The sequence below is a fragment of the Perissodus microlepis genome, chromosome 12, assembly GCF_051167445.1.
Source record: "Perissodus microlepis isolate ML-2025 ecotype Zambia chromosome 12, ASM5116744v1, whole genome shotgun sequence".
In the NCBI taxonomy this organism is placed as follows: domain Eukaryota; kingdom Metazoa; phylum Chordata; class Actinopteri; order Cichliformes; family Cichlidae; genus Perissodus; species Perissodus microlepis.
In genome coordinates, this window is record NC_140472.1 from 6169500 (window position 1) to 6192556 (window position 23057).

The 23057-nt window shown below is 40.0% G+C and overlaps 1 protein-coding gene across 8 annotated transcripts in view; it reads right to left on the reverse strand.

The window, feature by feature from the left end:
- The window catches only part of citb (citron rho-interacting serine/threonine kinase b), a 50015-nt gene extending 27214 nt beyond the window's left edge, over positions 1-22801 (reverse strand). For 4 of the 8 annotated variants that reach the window (XM_084947090.1, XM_084947089.1, XM_084947086.1 and 1 more), the window contains exons 1-16: positions 22487-22800; positions 18147-18256; positions 16494-16637; positions 15812-15931; positions 9885-10055; positions 9317-9370; positions 9118-9171; positions 8553-8693; positions 7153-7278; positions 4703-4798; positions 4360-4476; positions 4046-4155; positions 3640-3814; positions 2615-2812; positions 2454-2507; positions 64-261 (exon numbers count right to left, since the gene is read on the reverse strand). In XM_084947090.1, the coding sequence (XP_084803216.1) occupies positions 64-261; positions 2454-2507; positions 2615-2812; positions 3640-3814; positions 4046-4155; positions 4360-4476; positions 4703-4798; positions 7153-7278; positions 8553-8693; positions 9118-9171; positions 9317-9370; positions 9885-10055; positions 15812-15931; positions 16494-16637; positions 18147-18155 (1767 nt within the window). In that variant the 5' untranslated portion in view covers positions 18156-18256; positions 22487-22800. Of the gene's footprint in view, positions 1-63; positions 262-2453; positions 2508-2614; positions 2813-3639; positions 3815-4045; positions 4156-4359; positions 4477-4702; positions 4799-7152; positions 7279-8552; positions 8694-9117; positions 9172-9316; positions 9371-9884; positions 10056-15811; positions 15932-16493; positions 16638-18129; positions 18257-22486 lie in introns of all 8 variants that reach the window. The other 4 variants (XM_084947085.1, XM_084947083.1, XM_084947084.1 and 1 more) reach the window with 3 other exon arrangements.
- Positions 22802-23057: the final 256 nt, after the last annotated feature.

The following is a 23057-nucleotide window of genomic DNA, read 5'->3' on the forward strand; positions in this document are numbered from 1 at the left end:
TTATTCAGGGTTCACAAACCCATCTGCATTTTAGGACTGTACACCATCATCAGAAGTCAGCACCTGTTTCTGGTTGTTAAGGTGCATTTCACGGTCAGCCACCTCCCGACGCAGCCTGTCCACATCCTGGCTGAGCTGCAGTCGATCTTCTCTCTCATCAGAGGCTTCATCCAGCTGCTTGGACAGGTAGAAGTTCTGACGGTTAAGCTCTGCATTTTCCTGAGTCAATGTTGTCAGCTGCTCCTCCAGGTCTGTGATCACCTACAGAGTAAAGGGAACATTCATATTTCACATTTAAATGGCTGAATACATACACAGTATCCATCTGCAACTAAAATGTACCCCCAAAAACCCAAAACCTTTTGCTGCATTTGTGTATAATACTATAAGCCTGTAATGTGACACTTTACACAGTGTTTTTGTTGCTCCAAAGGCAGTGTGTACCTACACTGTAAAAGCAGAATTCCTGGATGTTCGGAAAAAGTAATAAAAATGTTAATTTTACAATTCGCACATAAGAAAAAGTTTTGGTGCTGTTGTGCATATAATGCTCAGATCGTTGCTCCTCCACAATAACAGCTGACCTAACACCCCACACAATCTCAACTCTACTGCTGCATGATTACATGATGCAGATATCTGGGTTAGTGATGTAATGCAGTAATCATTTTTCTATGCTGCTGTTTCAACCCAAGTAGCATTCAGAATGAGAATAATCATTTCATCAGCATCGGTCTGTTCCTTTAATCAGCCATGACTACAGTGCACACTGTAAAGAGATGAGGGTTATACGAGGCTGTCTGTTAAAAGCCCCTTATTCTCAGCTCTTGTGGGAACAAGGGGACCACACAGAACTTCAAGGTGGCAGGGGGGAAGAGGCAAAGCTTTTAAGTACATAAATTAGCTGCCTGTTCTGTACTGACTCAGTGCTTCTGCTCCCTTTCGGCAGGGGACTGACAGCAGCGACTAAATTCTTAAGGCAAGGCCAGAAGTCAACAGTGGAATGAGTGCAGCGGTGATCTGGCAATTTATTCCAATCATCTGTCAACCAAATCTATAGAGCAACTTAAACAGCTAAGGTAAATCACATCTAGATCTGCATCCTCAACGCTGCTGAATACAAACTGCTCAGTGCTGTTTGTGAAATCTGTGGCTGTCACACACTTTCACTGATTAAAATTAACATATCATTTACTGTTTACCTCTGCCACAAAACACAGAGGAGGATCTTTCTTTCAGTGAGCAGTGTGAATGCTATAGAGTGTAAATGCAATGCTGATATGCAGGCAATATATAACTACATCCAATGAATTTGCAGTCTTTATCAGTTTTAAACATTGCCCACAGCAGTCTAACACACCCATGATGGCTTCAGCTATAATCTTATAATATACAGTTTCTACACATATTTAACATATTGATTAACTACAATGTTAAAAAAGTGAAGATATGCTATGAACCTCAATGAATACAGATTTTTTAAAAAGATCACAAAGCAGTGAAAACATCATGAGCTCCCACATCCGGTGACTAGTCGCTACAATGCTCTCATAATACAAAACGCACACCATAATGCATTAATAATTTCCGGGAGACCTCACTAAATTAAATGACACTTTGGCTCACAGTTGTCCAGATATCCTGTTCTCCTCCAAAATGCTCCACAGACTAATGGTTAAACCAACACTGCAAGTCAGCAGGGCAAAAAATAGAGTGGCATTTCAAGCTCTGCTTGTTGCTGAATTTGGCTGTGCTTGCCTGAATACTGGCCAGCTAAATCTATGGTTGTCGCTTTTTGAACAGTTTGTGAGTGGGAGGATCTCAAAAGTAGGGCAATGGGATAAAGGAAGACTGTGACGGTTTTGGTATTTATTCAAGATACATAAACTTGACGGCACCTAAATACCTGAAAAAATGACAACATAACGCAAATAAATATAAAAAAATTTGGAGCTCCCAAATAGCAATGATCACCGAATAGAGGGCATTATTTTCTGATTCAGTAGGGCTAACTTTGGTTAGTGGAGGTTCACTTAGTTTCTGTGTTAATGTGCACAATGGTGCCATGAAAACAACAAACAGTTCTGAGAGTTAGTCTAATATTATTGTAAAAATTGTATCTGGAATAACAATTCTCACTTTGACCAGAAACATAATGTTTTGAAAACAGGGTGGAGACCTGCTCATATTTAAGGATGCACATTTATGCAGTCAGCTTTACATCTCCATAAAGAGCACCAACAAGGTAGACAAACGTGATGAAATGGGGAAGGTGTTAAAAGTGACACGGAGTCAAATGATTTTAAATTTTAATTCATCCAAGAGTGACAGAAACACATATGGACTGAAACGAGGCTACTTCTAGTGCGATGATTCAGCTGGTGTTCGGTGCCAGAAGAGCTGTTTATTCCTGTAAAGAGCGAATGACAAAAATAAGGGTGTGAGCAGCTTACCGCGCAGCTGTCTCTCAAGGCATCATATTTGCGTTGTATTTCATCTCTGTGTGCCTAGGAGGAATGACAGGAGAGATGCAGGGACAGATATTACTGCCTACATTACACAACATCAATGAGACAGCATCTTCACTACTTTTTTTCCTTTCCATTTCTCTTACTCTGAGCACAGTTATCTCCTCCTCGGCCTCTGCAGTGGTCTCCTCCAGCTCGGTCTTAGCCTGCTGCAGCTGGCTTTCCAGGGCATGGCGAGCTGCCTGCAGGTTGCTGATCTGAGATTCACGCTCTTGCAGTGAAAGGGTCAGGTCTGTCACCTGACGTTTAATCTCCAGCTTTTGTTCCTCATGCTCCAGCCCAATCTACAAAAGCAGACAGAAAGACCAGGATCAGGAGGAGGAGGCGATTCATCCCCAGCGCAGTCAGACACATGCTGACATCACCTCGGTGTGAGAGCATTACACCTGACACATGTCTGACTGCCTTCAGTTATTAGGCTTCACATTTTGTAACATCTGACTTTACAATAGCAAGTGAGACTTTTATGGCCCGGGGAAATTCAAATTACAAGCTATTATGGAGATAAATGGAGTACTATAGAAAATATCCTGTATCCTAAATCCCAAAAAGTTGATTCTGTTCATCTGGACGTATCCTACATTATGCTACTGGATCCCAAACTCCATATATCATAATATGCACTGCACATCAAATGGTCCCTACCTTTTCAATGTCCAACTTAGCAGCTCTAGTCCATATATTACCATCAAACAGCTATTTTATATGCACCACCTGCTTCCCCAAGAGGTCACGATATATATACTACACTATAATTATTTCCTCAATATACACTCGGGGACACAGTTCCACGCAAGTGTGTTTATACTACATGGAGCCAGATCAACACAGATGGAAGAGGTTTACTGCACAGCTTTGTCTATTTAATGTTTAAAAATGCCTTTTATGCTTTGATAAAATATCTGTGCAGATACTCTATAATATTATTAACTAAGATTACTTCATATGTACAAAATAAAGCATAGAAATAAAAGACTCTATGAAGTGGATGGTGCTGTGACAAACAGACAGGGAATAGAGCAAATACAAAGAAAAGTGTTGTCACACAGTTGGAAAATCCACCACCATCTATCAGCAGAGATATCCTGCACCTGTTCTAATGTCTCCTCACCTCTCGGAGCCTGGTTTCCAGCTCCAGCACGCGGCTCTTATTGCTTTGCTCTTGCTGAGTCATTTTCTCTAGATGCTCTTCCAGTTTGGCGTTCTGAGCTTCCAGCTTCCCGGCCTGAGACTCCAAGTAGAACTTCTGCTGGCGAAGCTCTGAGATCATCTCCTCTTGGGCTTTCCTGGCAAGACAAAACATCAAAATGTGCAAAAGGTTAAATAGAAGGCTATGTAGCAACGGCAAGGTCAGAATTAAGTACCTTCCAGATATTATTGCGCACAAGCTGCAGCTTCACTCTGCCCTGACACAATAAAAGGACAAGCTTACAAGCGTATTTGTATCTATTGTATTATTATTGTATTTTATTGTTATTATGGAGCACAATAACAATGCTTTGTGTTGGGGTACTTACATGTTTTTCTGGGTATAGATACTGCTGTTAGCTGCTAGTTTGTTGGCCTCAGATAGTTCAGCAATTCTCTGTTCCAGACTGTTCATCTTTGAGTCCATTGCATTTATTGTCTGAAAAGAAAATGTGGAAGCTATAACATACGCTTAACAAACATTTAGTTTGGTCTTCCTATCAGAGGTTTAAATGGGATCGGATTAAGGGTGATTTTTGTGCTTTTTAATTATACAATCATTATTCCAAACATGGAATCTATGTCAGTGTGATAAATATTAAAATACGCCTGAAATAGTGCTCCCAAGCTGGTCAGTTCTTACCGCCTTCTGTTCACTGATGATGCTGCACTTCTCCCGCACCTCCTCCTCATATTTGCTCTGACTGGACTCCAGCATCTCCTTATCGGCCATGTCCGCCTTCATCTGGGCCTCTAGCACCTGCTCAATGCCAGGCAACCCACAGACCCATAGCCGGGATATCACTTAACAGGGTAAAATATGAATTTGAATATGACATATTGCTGCTCTTCCCAGCACCCCGGCTAAGGCACGACCACTAGACAGAGCACTTCCAGCAAGTTTATCAGGACATTTCTGCATGGTGTTTTACATCAAACCAGTGGGTCTGCGTATATGATTGTGTGTACATATTTATAAATCGAACCTTTATCTTGTCTTCATAGAGCTTCTCTTTCTGTTTCAGATGAGTCTCCAGGCGCTGGGCTGTGGCTTGAGTCTCTCGAAAATTCTCCTCCAGCTCCTACACAAAATACAAATAGGTCACTTGCTTCATGTTGACATCAGCAGCCATGCTCGCAAACGCTAAAGTAGCCATCATTTCTGGCATAAAGGTAATGCATAAAGCATTTCATCACAAAACACAACTGATACATTTGTTAGAGGCAGTGCAAAGGACTTCAAAATCACTAACACCTAATCACAATCAGTGATGGTTCCTGCTGCTCACCAGCAGGTTTTGAGAGTTTTGAGATATAATTATAACAACTGTTTATTTAGCTCTGCTCTGGTTGATTGTGGTCTCTGGTAGTCAGCGAGAGATTCAATCACCAACACACAGGTGTTTTTTAATCCCTCATACAATATAGGAGAAAGATTAGTATTAAAATGCAATGATTACAGTGTAAAATTTCCTTGTCTTTGTTACTATGGATGTAGAGGAGCTCAGGTAACACAAAGTCATTTATATCAATGATTCCAGCGTCAGCTCCTCTCTTTTTTGGGCTTTATTAATAGCACAGATTTTGGCTGAGAGGCAGCAGGGAATGCACAGGTGGACCTCACACACACTGCTGCAAAAGGTCAATTTCTATGACTTCTTTGTAATCAAAAGTAAATGGAGAAGCTTTGTGACTCTCTCAGAGTTTTAAAAGGGACTTCTTTTATTATTGATTGTCACAAGCAGACACGGGAACCAGAACGTTTTCACAACACAACATGCCCATAATTTAGTGCCTTATAGATCTACCCTTAGCAGCAATAACTTGAAATAATCACTTTCTGTATGTCTTTCAGATCATTGTGGTTGAATTTTGGCCCACTCTTCCTTACGGCGTTGCTCCAGTTTGTCGAGGTTTGCAGGCATCCATTAATGCACAGCTCTCTTGAGGTATAACATTTCAATCAGATTGATCATGACTAGATCATTACTAAACCTTGACTGTTTTTTTCAGCCTCTCTCTTAGAAATTTGCTGATGTGTTTGGCATCATTGTCCTGTTACATGAACAAGTTTTGGTCAACGGGTGGCTGTAGCTCAGGAGGTGGAGCAGGTCGTCTACTAATGGGAAGGTTGGTGTATTGATCAATGGCTGCTTCCGTCTGCATCTCAAATATCCTTGGGAAAATACTAACCTCAAGCTGGTCTCCAATGCATCCACTGGCGTGTGAATGTTAGTTAGAAAGACAGAAACTATTTAAGTGCTTGTGTGAATGGGTGAATGAGTTTGAGCAATTTGAGCACTCAGGTAGAGTAGAAAAGCCAGTCCAGTTACCATTTACCTAGCTTCAGAGAAATGGGCTCACATTCAAATCTAGAATAATTTGGCACACAGAGTTCTTGGTCTGCAAGAACTCTGTGTGCACTGTAAGTGCAAAGCAAGCCCAAATCATCACTGCTCACCGCCGTGCTCGACAGCTGGTATAAGGTGTTTGTCCTGATATGCCGTGTTTGGTTTTTGCCAAACGTGACGTCGAGCATCATGGCCAAACGTCATCTTTGGTCTCATCTGCCCAAAGTACATTGTTTCAGATGTCTTGTGGTTTCTCCATCTGCAACACTCTCTATGTGATCAGTCTTTTTTCAAATTGTGCTGTCAGCTTTTTGTTTTGTTTTTTTCCTGAGCACTGCACGGTCTGATTTCAGGTGAATCTGCAGTGCACAATATATGAATTTGCGTAGGGAACTGTTATGGCATTGTGACAATAAACACATGAATCATCCAGATCAGCAACATGGCAAAAAACTGCTTTTATGGAGGTGCTCACACTTCCTGATCATCACTTAATGTTAATGATGCGTTTGGTTATCAGCAAATGCACTCACCCTGTTAATTCATATGAATAGTACGAGGTGTTCTTCGTTTTTCACGGGACACCAAAGAGTCTTGTAAAAACTTTTTTTTTTCAGATGACTGCATGTATTTTGTGCTTGCTCATATTCATTTCCCTATAATCGCTGTGAGTCAAAAGCTCCTGATTCACAGTCCTCTAAACTGTCTGTTTGAAACGGTTTTGTCAGCTCTGAGTGGATATGCTTAATACTTTCATCTCAGGCACACAGTTCAGACGCTGATAATGCAGAAAATCATGGTAATAAAGGAGTAATTTCTCATAACAGGTGCAACAAAACTATTGGAAAAGTTAGAGAGAGATCTGATCACACACAGTCTGGTGATGTAAACGGATTCAAAGCGCTGGCCTGATTGTATCACAGCTGTAAGGCAATTAAAATAAAAAATGTGGAGTGTCTGAGCACTGCATATGTAAAAATATTAGATGTAAATTTGCACTTCTTTTGCAATGATGACAATGAGTTCTGTTTATTTCACACCTCCTTCTTCATTTTGCTCTGCTCAAAAGATGAAAGGTGGGTTACCAGAATCTTATCTGCCATCTGCTGAATCTGCTGGCCCTTGCTCTGGATTTCATCCTTCAGTTTGGCCTCCCGGCGCTCAACAATCTCGAGCCTCTTCACCTGGTTCTCAAGAGTCTTCCTGCCATCCTGGATAACACAAAACAAGCAAACGTTATGCACAAAAAGTAGCGATGATTTTTTCAAATTCATCCACAAGTCAAAAGAATTAATGCTCTAAAACAGTGTTTTTTTTGCTATCTAGACATAACACACAATTATAAGAACAGCAATTAACTTTAAATTTCCACTTCAAGGAAGAACTGGCGACATACTGTAATGGTCACACCCAGTTGGCTTGTTAGGGATGCATCTCTGCTGTGTTTATATCTCATTATTTCAAGTTACTCCCAACTAAAGTTCCACAGAGCTCATTTCCTTTCATGTTGGGAGGTGTAGGAGATCTTTGGAGCTGTATAAATTTGACCTTGTTGCATATTCTCTTTTCTCTGACTCTAAGTTATGCTGTTTACAGAAGTACTAAGATATGGTCATAACAAAAAGACCCTACAAACAGAGCTTCTATATGACTGCATATTTATGTCATTTAATTTATGTCATTAATTTATCATGACAGTTGTGTGACGTAGCAGTGCATTCAGATTCAGATTAGTACTCTCAGAAAGATACTAAAACTTAGATGATGCTAAAACTAAAGATATGCTGCTGGTGCCTGATTGTCTGCACACTGGAGTGTTTTATTTTTTATTTGCTTCATAAAATCTAAATTGGAATTTAAATTTTGTTAAAGGACTAATCATTTTGTCAAAACAATCCAGATTTAGATCCTTAAAATTTTTATGTCAAAACAGGACAAAAGGCTTAAAAAAGGAATGTGCTGCTTTAAAAAAAGATGTTAAGGCAGTCACCTGAATGTGGCCTGGAATAAAACTGTATACAGAAACAGCCACTCGATGATCATGTAGGAAAATATAATAGGCAGCCTGGTTAGTTTCACAGGAACAATCACAATAAATGTCCTTCTGTCCAAAACCACACAGTCGCTACATAATGGATACAGACTGAAGACCTTAAACTAAAGAAAATGAATGTTTGTTGAGCTCAGACATTTTTGTCTAGTTTAATCTGGTGTCACTCACAAGAACTGGACAGCGGGGGGAGATCCCGACAACCAGGAAATAATCAAATCCCAAAACAAAACCTCTCTGACAAGCAACGATTCATTACAGAACAGGTTTGTGCTTCTGTCAGATTATTTAAGACTTTTAACACAGAAATTTTGACGGTGCAAATCTACGAATGACTGAAAACACAGAATAGCAAGAAAAAACCCCAGAACGCATGTATGAAAGTCTTTGTGCATGTGTACAGTGTCTGTGACAGCAGTGTTTGTGTGTGTGTACCTCAGTCTCACGGAGACGTCTGCGTAGGCTGTCACTGGAGTCTTCCTTATTCTGGAGCCTCTCTAGATCCCGCTCCATGCGCTCTTTGGCCAGTTTTGTAGTCTGAAGGAGGTCAGTAGCCTCAGCATTTGCTTTTAATGACTAGTAATTAGAAGGAAAAGATGGAAAACATTTAGAAGGAATAACCAAAGTTTTGCTCTCTTTCTTACTTTTAAATAAACTACTTTACATTGCTCATACCAAATCCTTAAGAAAATTACATGCTACATGTTAATTATTTCACATTTAGTTCACATTGTGTCAGATTTAGGCCAATTGTAGCCAAAACTGTTTGACTGTTGATTATTAATCAGTAATTCCAGTTTAATTGTTCCCTGGCAATAGCCTACATCTGACAGGAGACCAAAGTTTAATCAAGAGACAGAGAGAGAAAGGAGGAGGTTGGGAAGGGTAATGAAAGGTTTATGAAGTCATCTCAAAGTGCAAAAATACTGCTGCATCTCTTCCATTTAGGATACAAGTTCAAATAAATTATTAATTGGTCTTTTAAACAAAAATATTTTACCTTGGTGAGTTTTTCCTGTAGCTCTTGGATCTTTACCAGCTGTTCAGTATTTGTCTAAAAAGGGAAAAAAATCATTTTAATATGGAAATATTATCCCACATTAAAGTCATTTAAACTCTTTAGTGTCTTTACCTAGAATAAATTTTCACCCTCACCAATCATACAGTTTTATCACGAATAAATTAACTTCACGAGCTACCTTCTCCAACTTGGTGATCGTCTCATCTCCTTCTGCTTTCCCTTGATCTTTGGCCTGTGAAGATGAAGGTCAGGAAGAGAAATGATCACTACCTTACTAGAAAAGTGAGAAGTTGCAAATCATGATCATGTGGTTGCTCTGTCACTGTGAGCGCTATAATTGCCAATAGCCAGATTACAGGTATGCTCAGTAGTTTACATAGCATTCATCAAATCCACTAAGGGTCAAAATGAGGCTCAAATATATGCACACACCCACACTAATATTTGGTTTAATGCCCCTTAGAAAGTTGCACAATTGATTGGTTTCCTGTAACTGACCTGCCTTTAAATGTAGTCCACAAACTTAGGCACTCAATTCTTGTGTTTTAGCCATTACAGATGTATGCCATACAATCACTGCTCAACAATGTGGAGAAAGAACATTTCAAAGAAATCATCAAAACTCCCAATACCATGACATTCATGCCCATGATGCAAACGTCTGACCACAACTGTTCATACAGTTTGTGTCACCGATGCCTTCCTAAAACCTTTGAATCATTAAAAGCTTTAGTTCCAGTGCAGACCTTCTGAATCCTGTGCTGGTACTCTGCAGCTTTCCTCTTCAGTTCTTCGCTGGCCTGGCGGGACTCTTTCAGTTCTGCCTCATAAAGGTCGCTACGGCGACGGGCAGCAGACAGGTCCTCTTCCAGCTGTCTAATGGAAACTCGCATCTCCTCCAGCTGGGCATGATATTCCTACACACAGGTAAGAGAAACCTTAGATGACTGGATACGTGAAGCTGAACACAAACAGAAATTAAAGCAAAGGGTCCAAGTAGTCCCACAAAATGCTGACCCAATACCACATCTACCCAAATTAGGTACTCTCACATAATTCAGACTTGAATCTAAATCATCACAAGGGAAGCATGGTGATGTTTTTAAAAATTTGGGCTTCACCAAACTACAGTCAGAAAGCTGGGAGCATTGTCAGATTGGGCTTTTACAAATGGTTTTATACATGGTGACAAATAGGGCTTTCCAGATGCACAGTGACAGGATTCAACCTTGAAATAAGGTTTCTTAAAGGTTTATGAAAGCTTACTAAAACATGTTGAACATACTGTAGACAACAAAGACAAACACTCCTTTTTGTCAGATACAAGGACTGGACTGCAAGAAGCTCTGTTTCCTTAGAAGCAAAACAATGAACAAATGAGGGTTGAATTAATACTTGTGCACAATATTGCAAGGATTTAATATCTTAATCATAAGCACTTAATCCAGGTACCGTAACTATATTTTTAGTAGCCATTAAGATTGAGTGTAGCATATTTGGATAGAGCAAATACTGCACGCTTTCTCAAACAACCTTACATTGTTTGACTAGAACCTGAAGAAGATGTCCTTGTTAGAGATCACTGCATCATTTATAGCAGTCCCAGGCACACGTTCAAAACTCATCACATAGTAGAGGAAAATAAACGGTACATTTATGAAAAGACCGTTAAAAGGAGAAAAGAATGTAGAAACAATGATCGGCCACAGTCATTTGCAGATGTCTGTTAAACAGTAATTAGTCACTGCATAACAAATCAAATTTTAACCACCTCATCTGCTTACAGGGTACATCAGCCTGTTTGTCAGTCTAATAAAAACTAGCATCATTGTGCATCCAGGGAGCATTGGTGCTCAGCCGACGCAGATTAAAACTGGTCTATGTTGAAGCACACAGCATCAGACATGGTGATCCGAAGAGTCCCCACATTGTCAGAATGTACTGCTGTGGGCCAGGAAGAAAAACATCACTGAGCTGGTTTGGCACCATGTTGAAGTAAACATTTGCCTCCACCATGACCACTTTGGCTCCATTAAAGCAAGGCAGTTTCCATTATAGTGACAATTCATTGGATCCATAGGTACATCTCCCATTTGATAGTGACAATAATCATGATTATGGGTTAGAAATGTTTCTCCAATTCCAGTAATTCTTTAGCAGAACGATGATTTGGCCTAAAGAAATGAAAAAGAAAGCTTTCAGTGTGCTAAACAAATACAGCTTGTGAATTGCTGAATCACAGCAGCGGTCTTTTCTTGAGATGGAACATAATTGTGGCTCACACACCTGCACAGAAAAAAAACTCTGAGACAAGACATGACATTCAAAACTTAGATGAGCTGATGCAATGAAGGCAGCCACTGTTAACACCCTCAAACCCCTAAAGACTGAGATCTTCAAATCTGTGTTTACTTGTAAAGAAAAAAGCAAGAAAACAAACAAAAAAAGTAAATAAATTAATCTGTTTTCTTTTCTATGCAGATTTTTTTTTAAGAATTGATAAACTCAAAGGAAAAAAACAGGAAAAAGAAGCAAATTAATGACATTAAATTGTTCCTACTTGCTCACTTCACAAGACAAATACATAAGAATCCATAAATGTATTGTTTCTAAGGTAGTTTGCAATTTTCACCTTATTAGAGGTAAAAATTCTGATTCTGAATTGTGTTCTGATGTTTCAAACCTTGCGTTTTTAATTTTATTTGGGTGGTGCGCTTACTTGGACCGCATTGTACTATATCAGCCTAATGGAGCATTTCACTCTCAGAGTGCAGGGTTATTTGTGGTTCCTAAGATATTTAAAAGCAGAGTGTTCAGCTTTCATGTTCCTCTCCTATTGAACCAGCTTCCAGGTTGGATTCAGGAGACAGAAACTCTCTCTACTTGTAAGATTAGGTTTAAATCTTTTTTTCTTCCTTTTTTTAGTTTTGCAGTTAGAGCTGGATCAGGTGACCCTTAATCCTCCCTTAGTTATGCTGCAATAGCGATAGGCTGTTGGGGATTTCCAATGATGCACTGAGCACTTCTCCTTGACGCACCTCTTTCCTCACCTCTCTCCAACCGGTCGCACCAGATGGCCCCGCCCCTCCCTGAGCCTGGTCCTGCCTCAGATTTCTTCCTGTTAAAAGGAAGTTTCTTCCGAGTTCTTGCTTATGCTGTAGGCGATTGTGTTATTGGTGGGTTTTCTCTTCATTACTTTATTAGTTTTCTCTCTATTATTATAATATATTACAATATAAAGCAGGCAACCATTGTTGTGATTTTGTGCTATACTAAAATTTTTTAATTGAATTTGTCTTAAATGTTGTTTTAGTTATTCCCACTCAGTAAGAAAAATGTTAGGCTCTTGAAACTTGCACGAGTTTGCAACTGATAACAATGAAAGTCAACAGGACTCAGTCCTGGCCAAAATCTTCGCTCATCTCATGGCTTAGTTTGGGACTGTTCCACAGACGGACCTATCAGGAGCAAAACTAAATTCAAACCATTGTTGGGCAGGGTTTTTTAAAGTCTAACATTTTTTGTATGCAGTATTCTATTATGTATAAATGCAGACACAGTACATGCGCTCTTTCTTGGTACTTTCTAAAATTTCATGACTTCTATCCTTTTTTTGTTGATACAGCAGAAAAAAGGAACAGTGTGCTTTTCTGTGGGTCTTATTTACTCTTGTATCTTCAGTGAAACTGTCTCTTTCTATATGTTTGCAGGTCTTCCTGGCTTTGGCACAGAGTTCTTCTCTTTGTAAATGAATCTATCCCCAATCTCTCTTTGTTGATCCAACACTGCATGATTTTTTGCACAAAAGTGATAAACACTGCAGTCATGTGACAGAGCGTGGGAGACAGATGCTATTCAAGATGAAATGCAGGATTTAGCTGGTGTAAATACCCTGCTGGGAGGCACCAGTGGGAACACAGAGCCGTATAATACACACGAGCAGCAGAAAATCCTCACAAATTTGACAGTGTAGTCTGAACTCTTTATTTTAGTCAGAATTTATCCATGAAGGGCTTCCACATAAGAAGAAAACTGAAAAGAAAACACCTAATAATGTTTGATATTTTAGTACCCCAGCACAATCAACCACAACCCTAATCTCACTGCTGTTAACTTAACTCAGTGAGACTGACTGTACTCTCAGGTTATCAGTCAGCTCTGCACAGTAACACGCTAAAATGAATAATAGTACTGAAATGTTGAGAAAAAGAAACAAACAGACACAAAAACAACTTCCTCAGACTCCTGCTGAGGGATCCCCAGGGCCACAGTATGCTTTACGTGAAAAGCAAGCTGAAAACTGATTCTGCACTGTGTCCAACATCTCTGTAACTTTCCAAAAAGACAATGTGATAACTATCCTCACTTCGCAAAGTGACTTTACAGCTTTGTGACAGGATATCACCCTCCATTTCAAGCTTTTTTCCCATTTTCTTCCCCTCCAGAAAATACTTCCATCACTTTTTTTCTGGACAATTTATTAATCTGAGTGGTATTTTGCAATCTCTTACATCACACGGATCACTGTTTGTTTAAGGAGAATATGAAGTGATGGTCAAAATTTCTGTTTTCCAAACAGTATGAGCTAAGGCCCCAACACCTCATCACGACAGCCTGCCCACTGCATCAGCGCTCTCCTCACTTGTAGGTATATGGCTCTCATCACCATGGCAACCAGTTATATTCCCTGTATTCAGTGCTTGGTAACCGGCACTAGTGTAGGCTGAGGAAAACAGGTTGCTTTTTAAGAAAAAAAATGGTGCATAATGCCAGGAAGATGATTTTTCATGCTCCTTATCTCTTGTCCTAAATTGTCAATCTTGTATCAGCTTGATTCTCACAGCTGGCAACATTCTTTCATGTTGTGCCGTCACCCCTGCAGAACTATACATGCTCGCACAAACACATGCCACACTCATCACTTTTGATTTCATTAATTAAGAGCTGTGTGTACACTCCTGTCTCATTTGATATCAGACGTATTCTTGATTCCAAAGAGACTCACTGAGTCGAAGCACTTTATAGACTCACTGTATTTTAACATCTTAAAAACTGCCGATCAACTTAGCCTAATACAGCAAGGTCTTACAAACAGAGGAGTAAACTAAACCTTTGATGAGTTTTTTCTCAGTATTGTGGTAAACAAACCTTTTTCCAATAAAGCGCTGTACATGCACTCCATCCATATACCGTAAATTGAATATATACATGTATAAAAAATGGATTTTCAAGGATTAAAAAAACCACAATCATTTACATTAAGAGGGTACTCCAACATGAGGCATTTCTACACATGATGTAGGTAATGCTATACTGATTGCACCCCTACAGCCTGTTGTGGGTAGGCATGGGAATCAAGAACCAGTTCCCAGTAGTCCAATTCATTGGAACTGTTAGTCTCCCTGCCTGTCGATCCCAGTTATCCATTCTTGCACTTGTGCTACAATCAGCTGATTTCAGAAGAGGAAAATAGCGATGCAGTCTAGAGCTTGGATATGCGCATTTATTTTTATTGCACAAAAGGACGAGATAAATGATAAAGCTTAAAACTGCATCCAAGACAGAAACAACCGCATTATGCTGCTAACACAACTTTCTTTGCAAGCATCTGCCAAGACAGCATGCTAACGCTAAGCTAGCCAAGAACCCAGGGTGAAAGCTGAGTGAATGCAGACAGACCCTGAACTTCAACAGGTAACAAGCAGATGAGCAGTCAGGCTGCAGCCTCCCTTTCTACCTGTTCATGTTTCTAAAGCAGAATCACTGCAGCGATCGCTTTTTTGTGCTGGTTTTCATCTTTGCTTTGTGCAGTCAGCTTTGTATTCTGTTAAGAGAAAGATCTTAGAGATGTGTGTCCTCGTTAGGGATTTGTGTTGGTGTGTGGGGTTGTTTATATTGTAAAATAGTGATTATGAGACAGTGTGTTTCAGCTTTTTACAGAGTAACATGAAAGTAATGTAACAGGTAGTACAACAAATTACTTTTTCCTGGGAGTAATTTAGAAACGTACTACATTGCATGAAAATAAAAGTGTGTATTATGTTAAATAATGACTTTTTGAGTAACGACTCCTCACTGATCACAACAAAGAGGGAAAATAGCTCAGCAAACATGCACAAACATTTGACCCACGGCATGCAATTCATTTGCATGAATGTAATTTCTTCGTTGCTGCTTAGTGATGGTGCTGACTCTCAAAACAGAGCCAATGAGAACCCAATGACAATCGATACGTGATATAGATAATGCAATCGGAATCACTAAATTCTTATCAATTCCCATCCCTAGCTGTGGGGTTTCAGCATCATGTGCCTGTCTAATTAACACTCACAACCCACACACTCAGCCTTGGTGGCTCGACCTGCTCCATCTGACTGCCATTATGAAATCCTCTTAAAATGTTATTTTTGAAAAACATAATTCGTTATTTATGTAATACAGTACTTCCCTTCACTGCAAAGTACTGCATGAATACTCATTGGAAAACGAAGGGGAAAACAGTCACTAAAGAAAAGTCTTTTCACTCAAAAGAACAAAACTTAATGAAATCAAAAAATGATTGCAACAGTAGAGAGCTGACTAATTTCCTCATTAATCATTCAATTCTGAGCCCACAGCATCAGGCGTACTCTCAGCCAGCTGACCTAATGTGACACCCGAAATGTCGTCCTACCTGTTCTTTGATCTCCTGAAGTTTGTTGCTTTGCTCCCGAATGTCATGAAGAAGCTGCAGTGCTTTATCGTCCTCCTGTGTCACTTCCATACGAGCCTGTTCCAAACTGCGCTTCAGACTCTGAAATCAAGACAAACGTGTGTTCAGTCAGCTGACACTTTGTTGGGAATACGCAGCTGAAAATAAATCAACCTGATATCAAAATCCTGAAATAAATAGTTAGCGTTAAATAGGTGTCGTTTCACTTTTTGGATGCTGTTGAATCGTACTATCATCAGCTAAGTAGTATTTCCAATATCTTGTTCATCTACCATTGCATTTTAGTGAATTGACAGCAAGAGTCATAGTATATATGGCATACACACACATGCATATGAGGAAGCAGCCCATATGCTAGCGATTGTAGTAATACAAAGTTTTTGTAGAAGCAGTTCTTACCACTTCCCAACCATCATGAGACACTTCTGGTGCTTGGTTAATTCCAGTAGTCACACATCATAAAAAACGTTAATATAAAATCTCCTGTTAAATCTAATAAAAATCGATTTTGCTCCAAAATAAGGCGTACTAAAACTTTTTACCTGGTAGTTCAGTTTCAGTTTTGCTTTTAGCAAATGTTTCCATACATTTCACACTCTTTCCAGTGCTATGTCTCTGTCTTATAATCCCTGGAGATACTCACACTGCATTCGGTGATATAAGTGGCCAGATCCTGTTCTAGGATTGTCCTCTGAGTCTCTGAGGCCTTCAACTCTATGTCCTTTTGCTGGAGCACTGACTCAAGGTCAGACATCTTCCTCTGAATGAGTGAGATCTCTTGCTCAACCTGAAAGGAAAAACAGTATATTTGTGCAATTATCACAACATGCATGTAATATGCTTATCTGTCTGTGTGTGTCTGTGTAAAAGTGCAGTAGACTTGTTTGGTGCCAAATGTCATTGGTAGTGATTGATGTTACAATTACATTTGCCATTATAGCATTACAGGCCAAGAGGAGGGTTGGAAAGCAGAGAAACAGCAGGACAGGCAGCACAGTCACAGATACTGTGACAGCACTTAGTCTATGGCAGCACTAACACAGTCATAATGCAGACACATGCTCACGAAAACACAGCACCACGGCATGGGTGTTGCAGCCAGTAAAACCAAAGGGTCAGTGTGGTACAGGAATCCAAAATGATGTGTCACTCACAAGTCATTCAGCAGACAGCTCAGAGAAATACAGTGACATGAATAAAGGTGGATTGGTGTAAATCTGCACACATTTATATGTGACTCAGGACACTGAAGTACACTGCTCATTATATCTTCATCTGGTTGGGGCTTGTGGAGGTGTTATAAGAGGTATATTCTGAGTCATACAGATTACATTAGCCAGATCTTATAAGTCAGCAAAGTTTCCTTCTGACAGGTTTAAATATGTGCTTAACAACGAGACGGCGGTGTTGAAGTAGCTGAGATATTACTGCTCCCTCACTGATGGATTCTTTGTGTTACAAGCTGCGTGGTTTGATGTACTGAACCAGATGCCTAACTTTGAGTATTTTGATAGAGTTGCATACAAAAACAAACAGTCAATACAAAACTGAATCTCACCACCAATCAGTAGAGCACATTCAACAAAATAATATATCTGTTTGTGAGAATTAACTTGTGTAAGCTATGAAATAAAATGGCAACATTTGTTGATTAGCAACAAAAATTAAAAGGGACCATTTTTCAACTCCATATTTTTATTCTTGGACTAATGTAGCTTAGCATGATTCACAATTCATAATGATCCTTATTTCACTTGTAAATGTCTGAGCACCTTCTCAGTTCAGTTCCCCTCACCCCGTACTCAGATGGGGGTGAGGGGACCCCTTCTCTGAGCCTGGAGTTTTGCCTCCCCACAGTTACCAAGTGGATGCTCACACAAGGGCATCTGATTGTTGGGGTTTGTCTCTATTATTGTAAGGTCTTTACCTCCCAATATAAAGTGTCTTGATGGGATGGATGTTGTGATTTGATGCAATATAAATAAAACTGAATTTAATATTTTTAAATGTTTTATCACCTTTATCACGACAACTTTATGAGAAAGATTATGCAGCTTCTTTGCTAAGCATCACTTACATCACATCAGTCAGGATTAATTAGTATATTTTTCACAGCAGTTGCTGAACTTCAGAGATTTTTATTCTTACCATAGCCGTTAAAGGTAAAGCACATAGTGTAGCCACAAGGGTAAATAGCCAGAAATTCCAAACATACAGAAAAACACATCAGGCAAGGCAAACTGGCAAACAGATGGCTGACTCTAGAAACAAACTCTTACCATGTGAAAAGTTATACCTGTGACATGTGTCTGGCAATCCTGGCCTTTGTTTTGGTGCTTTTAAAGTAATGAGGCTGTGCCAAAGGAGATGGTCTTATCAGGAGAGTTGATAGATGCAGTCATTAATCTGTAGGTGAGAGTGAACGGATAGCAGTTAGAGACACATTACAATAAACAGTTTCTGCTTATCCTCTCTTGAAATATGAAGGGCTGACTCAGTGCTCTTATGTAAAACACTTACCTTTCATAATCATACTGTATAGATGACTTATTCCATAAGTCAGTTGGGATATTTCCTGTGACCATACATAACAGAATTCATGTGTCTATGTGGCTACATATTTAAAAAGTAAATAAGTGGTATATTGTCAAAACTATCAAACCAAAACTAGATTAAATCCTGTTTACTGCATGTAGTGACTCGGGCAAATGTACCGTGATTACATACACTTTAAATCTCAACTCAAATGCTCACTTTCATACCAAAAATAGCATTTATCAAACAAGCACTGAAGACTTGCGAAATTCACATAGCACACAGTCATTCCAGAGCAGCGACACTTTATACATTAACACTTACTCCATTAACATGATACCACAGATGACTAGAAGATAAAGGATGCTGTTCACAGCTTAGATATTTAGTAAGCAAACCACTGTGCTGATCAAATACGTGATCATATATTCTCTCCTGGCAGAGACTAAAAATAGCCTGCTTGTGTTCACAACAACAGCCTCTTTTACCACCACTGGATATATTTGGCAGCTTTTGTGATCAAGTAGCATGCACAAGAATGAGTGGCAGAGGCAGGATGTCTATTAAAAGCACAGGCTCACCTCCCACTCCTCGCTACAGTAACAAGCTCGGCTCAAGCTCAACTACTGTATGTGCTCTACTGCCGCTGCACTGTGCTCATAAGAGATTTAATTTACTATTTAAATGCTTTATTATTTCGTTTTAAGGGCATCTAGTTTGGTTCCTCTGATTTTCTGCCATATAAATGCTGTTGCAGTGGGGGATGGTCATATTAAAGATAGCAAAATTTCAAATAATGAAGTCAGAATATGTACAGATAATGTTTAAGCTTAGGGTTTAGATGGCTGGTAATGTCTCTAAAGAAATGAACATAGCAGGAACACTTCCATTTCTTGACAATACTCTGTTAGTGAAATTTTGCTATTTTTTCCATAATCAGGATGTTTACCAGAAGACTGCATGGATTTCTAAGTGGAAGCTAAGCTATGCACACTATGCAGATGAACAACACACACTGTGAACTTCTAGAGACGCTGCTGGTGCTTACTAATACTTCCTCCGGAAATCTGACATTCTGTAATCATCATGCTTCAAGGTTTTTTTTTTGAGTGTTCTGTCCGGTATCACAACAGGCCACGCAGCATGTGCCCAAGCTGCATCAGCCTAGAGTTCAAGTTTCACTGGCACAACATGATGCAGGAGCAGGTGGCTTGTAATGGGTGATGATGCATGAGGTTAGCTTCCTCATGCACCTGATGATTTTTCAGCCTGTAAGCACATCACGTCAGAGGCGCGTGTTCCCTCTGTATAGTTTATATGAGATGTCAAAAAGTCCCATTTGTATTCAATGGTGACAGTGCGGTTAGAAAAACAATTTTGCAAGTGTGATCCCCAAAAGATTTTCACTCCTGTGAAATTGTTTTGACTCAGAGAGGCACAGAAGATTTCTGTGCCTTTGGTTCATGTCTGCTCGTAGGTCTAAGAGGCTCAAAGCCACTAATGAATCTATATGTGCTGACACTTCTTAACAATGTGGAGAACTTCATCAGCAGCCAGCCAGTGGTAAAGTTGGTGGTTAGGGGTGCCATCCGAGCATGAGGCACCAGATGGGATTCAGATCTGGCTGTCTTCCTCTAAAATTCGAGTGCTAGCTGACTGCCCATAATCAGCTGAGCTAACAGACTGTGCAGCTGGGCTCCTCCTCAGCAATAATTAGCTCCCAGAAAGCAATTACTAATAACTATACTTTTAAAACCTCATTGCAACAACGGGAAAGACAGTTTGACCTCTGAGCTAGCCAGTCTATATCTACTGAACATCTCTAGATTTGTGTTGTTCAAACTTAACAGTGTTCAAACCCTGAACATAGTTTGGCGTGCTAGTGCAATCAAAACAACTCCAGAAAAACTTTAAATGAGACAAATGAGAGCTCCGAGAAGAACACTGGCTTCATTCGAAGAGCTCTTTTTCGTGGGCTGAATAATGCGTGCTGGGCTGTGAGTCAGAGTTGTTGAAGAGGAGGAGAGTGGAGAGAGGTTGCATCCCAGTCATGGTGTTGCTCCACATTCAGTCTAGGTGACCAAGGGCCACGGCCACTGTATGGGCAGCGGTGAATCACAGACCTGTTGCAACTTTGTAGTGGCACAGATTCTCCCTAAGAACAAGCTCAATGTCTTTCTTTCAACCACTTCCCTCTAAGTTGGTCTTTCAGGCCATCTTTTCCATGTATACTGTGAGATTTTATGCTGATTGTCATGACAACGACAAATTAACAATACCCCAGTGCAAGGCTCTCTAGCTCCACAGTTTCCTGCTAGCATTTTAGTTTTGAAGGCTACTACTAATATAGCCTTATCCATGTTATTTGGTGCTTGACTACAGTAATATTAATTTGAAGGTCCATCATAGGCCTAGTGCATGGGAATATCAGAAATTGATATAAGATACTATTTTCCATAAGATAGAGGTTTTAAGGCAATTCAAGTGACACTAGAGGTTTTTATACTTGCAGCATGAAGAACTAGCACATTCAAAATAAACACTGGCCAGAAATATCATTTGTTACATAAGCTTTATAGGAAAATTCCACCCTGAAACAGTTAAAATGGTATTCAGAGCTGCAGTTCAATGCTTCCAGTTACCAAGCAGCCAGTTGTAGATAGATCTGCTGCCATGTTAAAATGTGCAGACCACAGTTAGACTTTAATCACTAACTGACTGGTTAGCCTTCCTAAAACCTTCATTGATGGTGATAACTGTCCTACATTCACGACGTGGCACCAAAAACACTTTTACTTTTAACTAGCTCCATCAGTGCTACGGACTAGCTACTGAATGCTCTGGAGCTCCAGAGACAGCCATTTTCGGCGATCAAATTGAATGAATGTCACAATTTATGCTGAGCATTTGGAAAACCACTTCACAAATCTAGCTCATCGTTATACTTCAAATCCAAATGACAAAGAGGATCAGTGTGGGCTTCTAAAGGAGCCTTTTGGGGAAATGACACTTGAGGATGTGGTGCAGCGAACTCTCTCTCGTCGCTGGTCGCATTAACATTGGAAGATCTTTACTGCCGAGAGTTTCTCGGTGTCTTCTATTCTTTCTTTGCCCTCTACCATCAGACTGGCCTGCCTCCGCAAACAGGAAACTAGAGATGAAACTCCAACAAACCAACCCTCCTGATGAACTGTTTTAAATTAAATATAATCAGAATACTATAGATGAAGTTTAGAAATCCCCCCCTCCCTGGTTTGAGTTGTGTTTAATACTTTTACACAGTTTATTGTATGTAAATTTCCTCTGTTTTCTTTCATAATTTCCTCATTAATATTCGGTTTTGCTGATCCTCTTAAGTCCCGTCAGTAACGTAATTTGCAATCCACCTAAATGTGCGCCAGAAAGAAGCTGCAAGCTTCCTTCACCTCTCTTCTAACCTTGGCATAACCTGCTGTTACCATAGAGATGCCTTCCACCAACCACAGCCTTCATCTTGTTACACTTTTTCTGACTTTATCAGACTTTGTTATTTCAGATCTTTTTACATATAACTATTACAGCCAAGTGGATTGTTAAAGTGAGCTAAGATCATCTGAAAAATCCTTACATGATAAATAGTCATGTCAACTTTGTTTCAAAACTTCCCCACTCTTAGTATAGATAGATGTTTGGAAAAGCCTGATGCGATCGTAATCTGACCATTTACAAACAATGGTGAGTTTGAACACAACCCTAGGGAGTGATAGCCATCTGTATGAGTGTATGCTACAGTAAGCACAGCGATGAAGAGAGATGGGCAAACAAAGGCACAGCATTTCAGTGTCGTGACCAAGAACAGTGCTCAGCCCTGACAGACGGGATACAGCTGCTGCGTAAGCTCAACGCTGCCTTAGTTATCTCATAAGTCTATAAATCCTCAGCTGTAGTGTCAGACAATCAATCAGTCAACTAATGGTTCCAACATGCTTAAAGGGGAAATAATGCACTGTCACACCTGAAAAGCAATAAAATCCTGGTTTCATTCTTTCCCCGATCCAGTCATCACCCTCACTCATTCTTTATCCTTGACAGAAACCCTAAGTAAAATAGTATAACACTCACTCAGCGACTGCTACAGCTGACAGGTTTCCTACGAAGCTCCTTAGACGCGGCACCTCCTCGTCCAGTAAGCCCATTCATGTGGGGTCTCCCTCAGAAGCCACCAGCTGGAATGAGAGCTTCGCTGGTTCATCAAATTCGGGGTTGTCATCCTCACTGGGGAGAAAGTAGAGCCGAAAGGAGAGAGAGTGAGAGAGAGAGATAGAATGAGAGAGAGAGAGAGAGAGAGATGCGCTGTGGCAGGGCAGAAAGCTGCGAGGCAGTGAGAGCGACCGGAGATTACTGCTTACAGAGAGTGGAGAGAGGGAGGGAGTGGAGGACTACATAGAAAATGCATTGTTGAGTAATGCAGCAGACCAGATCACATACCATAGTGTGAGAGGAAGCTATCTCTCTCACTTATTTGTCATCTGTTCACCCTTACCGTTCCCCAAATTCTGTCTTCCTCTCTATTCTGTAGCAGCCAGAACTAATCACACTAATGTCGGCAGCCTGATCCACGTACTGTACATCATTTATTTTGCTTAAGACTTCTTAAACTGGGCACCTCATTAGTTTCTAAATGCAGTGACCA